Source organism: Setaria viridis, chromosome 4, assembly GCF_005286985.2.
Source record: "Setaria viridis chromosome 4, Setaria_viridis_v4.0, whole genome shotgun sequence".
Lineage (NCBI taxonomy): Eukaryota > Viridiplantae > Streptophyta > Magnoliopsida > Poales > Poaceae > Setaria > Setaria viridis.
The window spans coordinates 776,003-782,648 of NC_048266.2; the positions used below are offsets into that span (position 1 = coordinate 776,003).

The 6,646-nt window shown below is 48.2% G+C and overlaps 1 protein-coding gene across 1 annotated transcript; it reads right to left on the bottom strand.

The window, feature by feature from the left end:
- Positions 1–384: 384 nt before the first annotated feature.
- On the bottom strand, positions 385–4,623 carry LOC117852693 (uncharacterized). Its single transcript, XM_034734899.2, has 2 exons — positions 3,811–4,623; positions 385–1,944 (listed from the first exon to the last, which is right to left on the bottom strand). Exons 1-2 carry the CDS (start codon positions 4,287–4,289, stop codon positions 633–635), a joined length of 1,791 nt encoding a protein of 596 aa, XP_034590790.1. The 5' UTR covers positions 4,290–4,623; the 3' UTR covers positions 385–632.
- Positions 4,624–6,646: the final 2,023 nt, after the last annotated feature.

A 6,646-nucleotide genomic window follows, 5' to 3' on the forward strand; every position in this document is an offset into this window, starting at 1 on the left:
CGAGATTAAAATTGGCTTCAGTAATCTTTGTTTATAATGGCCTCTGCAAGCCTGATTATTTGGTAAAAAGGAACTCGCAGGCATTACATCATTGGCTTCAAAGTTCAAACAAAAAGAAAATACGGTACTTAGTTTGATCATATAGCTAGCTACCCGCAACTCGATGAGCATGGCTGATCAAGACCTTGAAAGTTCTCTACACAGAGATATACTGAAACGGCACTTGGGTGACCGACCACTGAAATGCATATGGAACATAAGACATCGGAGCCAATGAACACTAGAGTTTACAGCAGAAGTTTATTTCACTCTACACAATCACATTTTCCAACAGAAATTAAATTATGAATGAAGCTTGACTGCTAGAGATTTTTGGACGGGTGGTGAACAAAGAACCATATCATCAGTTACAATTGTCTTGCAAGCAAAAGAATAACACATTAACAACTAGCACACTCCTCTACCACTATGTCATCCATCATCATGCATCAAAGGGGCAACGCACTGGGATTAACAGTGTCACTGAAACATGACCAAGAAACAAGAAAGAAGAGAACAAATCCTTCTCACAAACACAACCTCCACAGCAATGCAGTCTTTTCCTCCCAGAAATACACCATCTTGAATCGTCATCATACCCTCCCCCTGCCTTCGCCGGAATCCGCAACAGCACTGCCCATGCCCTCGCCTTTCTCCATGCCAAGACCACCCATCCTCTTCTCATCGTCCATTCCCTTGAGGTGCCCAGCAGCCTTCAGCGCCCCGATGTTGCTGACATTGCCGAAGATCAGTACTATGATGCCCAGGAAGCTCCCAAGGAATGCTGCAGCAAATGATCCTCCGGCACGCCCAGGGCCAGCCGATGCAGCAGCATAGCCAATCATAGCACCAGTGCAGCGGACAAATGCATACCAGACAGCAAATGCACCCTCCTTCCCCGGCGGTGAGGCATCAAGGAGCAGAATGCGGCCAAATGAGTACAATATACCGTTGGCGGTGCTCTGGACAAGGGCGATAACAATGATGTGGGCAGCTCTCCACCTGTGGCTCTTGAAGTAGAACCCGGCACCAGACACAAATAGGCAGATTATGAACCCAAGCAGCTGCATGCGCACAGCATCGGCACGGATGATGATCTGGATTGGGTGGAGAAGTGGAAGCGAGATCAAGGGGAACAGGAAGTAAAGGATCCACAGCACGAGCACAAGCACCGGCTTGATGCAAACACCACCAATAGCATAGAGTGTGCCACTGGTAAAGATGCACATTGTGGCGAAAGATGACAGGAACACTGCAACCAAGCTGCCAATGGCCTGTGGGTAGCGCAGAAGGGTCATGCTGTAGCCAAGCTTGGTGAAGAAGTTGGGCTCAAATGCCGTGGCAGGTGATGAGCTGCTGGGCCTGTTTGTGAAGAGACCGTGGCAGATGCCGATGAACCAGATAAGGCCACTGAAGATGGAGACAACCCAAAGGCCAGTGAGCTGATCAGTGCGCCGCAGCATGTGGTACATGAATGCGGCCATGAGGGCTGCCCCAATGCCTCCAATGGCAGTGCAGTACAGGCTGAGCTGGCTGGCAGCAGCGCGGCGGCGTAGAACAAGGTGCTTGCCTGAGTCATGAGCAGCAAGGCCACGGATCATCAGTCCAAGGTTGCGGGTGTGCACTGCCTCAGCAACAATGATCGATCCTGCAATGAAGAGGATGTAGAAGAGGAACACCCAGACTGTCTTGAAGAAACCAGTGAGCAGGCAGAAGAATGACCCAAAGGACGTGGCAGCAATGAGGATGAGCGACTGATACTGGCCACGGTCAAGGTGGTGAGCAGTCTGAGTGAGGATCGGCGCCACGATGAGGATGCCAATTGCCCATGACAGACCACTCCAGCCCAATGGTGACAAACGCGATCCATCAATGGCGATGGAGTGCCTAGTAAGCCTTTGGTACCTGGCCAGTCAACAAATTTGATGTCAGCAAAGTATGTTTTGTTGCATACCATTAACTTTGAATGGTAACTACTGAAGAATGAACATGAATGTAACTACGAACTTTACAGATTAACAGAGTCAGAAAGAACATTTGACATTAGAGAGTTGGGGTGTCAATGTTCATGCATTTAAGGAACAGCAATCCCCCTCCCCTTTGCAATCAAGAGCAATTAGTTGGCCTGGTGGATTTTAAGCATAACAAGCTGTAGCACACCTACCAGTTGGCTGGGCCTGCAGTTGGCCACCAACAGTATTTTGCGAGCAGAGATCTCTGTAATTGCAACGTTAAAGACCCTCTTTTCCTGTTCAAAAGGAAAAAGGGCCAAGGCCAAAGAGATGGGGCAAAGCATGGGCCTGCTTTTGCGCACTCATTTTTCTCGGTTCTATCAAAAGTGAGACAAAAGGCAATGCAACCCCCCAGCTGTGCCAACTAGATCTATCAGCCAACAATGTACAGATTGCAAAAGAAATTTACTGCTAGGGTGTGAGCAGTAACTCCTTGAATTTGGTCAGCGTTTCATCGCGGTAATGCGAAAACTGGAAGCTATCTGTAGAATGGATTCAAGTTTCTGAGCAATTTAATGAGATGCACAGGCCTCCTCTTGGCACCTCATAAATTTCACACTTATGGCTCCCTGTGCTCCTTTCCCATCTCAGGAATAGCCTCCCTATTTCGATTTCACCACCAAATGTTCAACGTCACAAAAGATTTTAAAAAAGTTTTACAGACACACCCACCTAAAGATTTCCTGTTTGACCTTATCCTCCCAGAGAGCTAACAAAAAGATACTGACAAAAAAATGCGTATTCCAAGACCATGTATAGAGAGAGAAAATCTAATAAATAGATAATAGCAAAAACGAAAGAAATGGGTGGTATGAGATGCCTAGCTAAACTGCTACTCAACTAGATAGGGCCAAACAGTAGCATCTTTTGGAGCTTTGCTCATGAATCTCTTATCTGCTACTAATAATTGAGAGCACGGAAATAGGGAATCTCTAAGGAATCAGGGTCTTTTCTTTTGGGTTTTCTTTCGCATATACACGGGATATATGTAGACTAAAGCTACGAAAAAAAATCTAGTTTTTTGTGCTTCATCGGAGTTTGCTTCCACATTTAGCGTACGGGGCAGGTAAACAACCGTGGTAGAAGGAAGAGTAGGCATGTACAACATCACAAAATGAATAGGACCAACAAAAACAAGCTGAAAACTTCAGAGCTGAGCGCCAGATAGACAGAGAGCCCGGTGACACAAACAAGGCAAAAAGAACATGTTTTCCAAGTGAAGGATGCAACGTATGCTTCCTAGTTTGCTAAACAAAACAAGATTTGCTTTTAAGAAGACATCAGGTGGAAACCTGAAAAGCAGACACCAACTTAAGAGCTTTTAAACAAGATGAGCAAGTGGATAAACTCTACACACTTGGGGAAAGGAAACAGCCTCAAAGCAAAACTCACTACTCAGTAGCTCAAAGTTTGAAAAAAAAGAAGAGGTAAAAATCACAACCTGCCACATGGAAACACAACTTGCTGAAAGGAAAAAATTTGAAAGGCACAGCTCTATCTAGTTCAGACGCACTCTTGCTCTGCACTTAAATCTTGGAAGAAGGAAAAAAGAGACAGAAAATTACACCAAGAAAAAGACAAATCACTAAACCTCCGAGAAAGAAACAAACTAAAACGCCCATCTAAACCCCAAGAAACAACCACCAAGAACTCAAAAAACAGGGGAAGAAGGGGGAAAGGGCTGGGAAACAAAGGAAAAATATCAAGAACACGCAAAGGGAAGGAAAAGGGCTGGGAGAGGAGATGGTGTGTCTCTTACATGGACATCTCATGGACGGAGCAGATGGCGCCCTTGACGGTGTACTTGGGGTCCGGCGTGAAGTCGGAGGAGGGGAAGGCGACCTGGGTGATGATGGCCGGGAAGAGCACCGGCAGCAGCAGGTGGGTGATGAAGTAGGAGCAGAAGCCGTAGAGGTACCAGCCCACCGACTCCACCATGGCCGGCGGCTCCTCGGGGATGACGTACGCCGGCGCCGCCGTCTCGCGCCGGTACGCCTCCCTCACGACCTGAATCTCCCGGGCCGTCTCCTCCCCGGACTGGGGAGGCCCTCCGCCGTTGTTCCCGCCGTTGCCGCCCCCGTTCTTGCCCCCGCCGTTGCCGCCGCCGCCGCCGCCGCCGTTCTTGGGGACGGCCGCCTTGTCCTTGGCCGCCGCCGCGGCGGCCTTCTCCTTGTCCTCCTTCTCCAGCGCCTCCCGCATGCTGCTCCGAGGCTGCGGCAACGGTTGCTGCTCCGACATTGCTCCTCCCCCTTGGCTCCCCTTCTCTTTAAGCCGCTGCAGCTAGCTGGGAGGAGTGAAGAGGAGAGAGAGCGCGGTCACGAGCTATGAGGAGGGAGTGGTTCTTTTGAGGAATCCTTGGCCTTGGGTTTGGTTTGCTTGGGGTAAAGCAGAGCTGAGCTGAGCTGAGCTACGGGGGTAGGGGAAGTGTGACTCTGCGCGTGCTTGTGTATGTGTGTATGTGCAAAAGGTGGCGGATTTCAAACCTGGGATTGAACTGGGGTTTATGGGAGGGAGGAGAGAGGGGGGGGAGGACGGCTTGCTGTGCTGGGGGATGGAGTGGTGCTCGCCATTCGGCCAATGGAGGGGTGCTTTTATGGGGTGGGGTTCTGCTAGGGGGACCAAGGAAGAAGGACGGGATTGCACACAACACACAAGTTGGTGTTCGTGAGTTGGCCTAGGCCTCCCTTCGGTTGCACTGGAGGTGTAACCGTCTGTATACAGGTGATCAAAATATTCTATCGCTCTCCGTATGCGTACTCGTTCACATGTAATTTTCTAAACATGTGAAACCAAAGCTAGGGTGTTCTCTTTTGTGTTTTTCTCATCCTGAAGCTATATATTGCCAAACGGCCGGTGTGCCACGAGTAGAAAGGTTAGGACTCATATATCTAGTAGTATTTAACTAAATTACTTTGTAATATCAAAATACATGGTACAGTACTACTTTAGAATCGTGATCATATATAGTTGGCGCTTCATGAGAAAAAGACGCATGAGGACAAAATAAGAGTTGGTTAGTTTTGTAGCTATCGAATGTGCTTATATGATTTGTTGGCATCACCTTTCGTTTTCTCTCACAAGTACTTTAATATATAGATAGAAATGAATGGTTTGCCGGCACATAATTTGCAAGGGTCACATTATTTAATTAAATTTTTAGCATCACAAAAAATTATAAACTCCATGTTTTATCTGCACGGAGCTATTTTCTTCCTGTATAGAAAGTACTGTTACCACTGGTAGCAGAGTACCCGAGTTGGGGGGACCTATAGCAGTTCCTCCTGATGGAGAGGAACATGGGCCTTTGGATACCTAGCTCCATTTACCTTGCCCTATGCCCTAGGAGACCTGCTCCCGCAGGTGGTGGTCGCTGCTTTGAGAATCGGAAATTTTGTTCATATCGGTGTTTTTACATTACAAACGCCACTGTACTTATCCTCCACCTTGCATGCCGTGCAGCTCAATGCATTTCCCCCATTTTTCACCTTTTATGCACTACTATTTCACCACATTCCGTTTTCCTGAGGTCACGTTTTTGTACGCTTCTCTCTCTACTCTCTCTACTCTCTCTCTCTCTAGAGGTGAGAGGTGCACGCATGGCCCTCGGCCCTCGCCACATCCATTGAGGGCAGGCAACCTCCATTTCGTTGTCTTGACAAGCAGGTCATATGTCACAACAATACTACCAACTTGTACAACAAACTGCTGCTGCTGCGACTTTGCCTCGTAGCAACTAACGTTTAAGCAATAATGGCCGTCTGAACAAGATATAGTTTGGGCCTACATCCATCCATCCATCCATCCAACTGCTACGTCGTGGACAGCGATACGTAGTAACAACGCTGCGATGCGGTCATCAGGATGTCACGCGCCACGGTCACCCCAAAAGCCGCTTGCGTGAACGACATGTAACCCTTGTGGCGTCTGTTTGTATAAACACCCAGTGGATGATGGAGAGATCATGCCAAGATTCGTGTGACAATGACCCAGCCTAAACCACATTACAGATTTTCTTTCTTTCTTTCTTTTGAAACAATAACATTACAGACGTTAACAAAGCACTCCCTGTAAAATTGCAATCCATCCATTTCGGTGGCCCTTCAGAGGGGTCCGGCCGGCTGGCTGGTCATGGTGGATTCCATCCAATCCATGCATGATGCATGTGAAGGAGCAGCTCAAAAACAAAGAAAAGAAAGAAACTGCGAGTGTGCTACAGTGAGCATAAAGTGAAGCCCGGGTGTGGTTTTTAACCTCACCCCAGCCGAGGTCCTACCATGTGTGCTCCAAGAGGCATGGTCACATGCTAGGGGTCTCGAGCTAAAAGCCTAAAACTTACCCCTGGGAGGTTTATTTTTGCTCGCCGGGCGGTTGAGGCAAAAGACAAAAGGACCACCCTTGCCCCCAAAAATGCCACTCGTCCTCGTCGGCTCAATTATTACCAGCTTACGCGCACAATGCAACCAAAACTGTGGATCAGCTTAGCTGGCCGTCGAAAACATGTCTCACTTGCATTAGTGCTAATCCGAACTTACTACTGCTGCAGTGAGTGAGCCTCACTTGCACTGCATGCATCCGAGCTGAGTGTGTGTTTGGTG

Coding starts and splice junctions, on each gene's coding strand:
- LOC117852693 (XM_034734899.2), bottom strand. CDS start 4,289: ATGTCGGAGCAGCAACCGTTGCCGCAGCCTCGGAGCAGCATGCGGGAG. Junction 1,945..3,810: donor TCCGTCCATGAGATGTCCAT/GTAAGAGACACA, acceptor TTGACTGGCCAG/GTACCAAAGGCTTACTAGGC.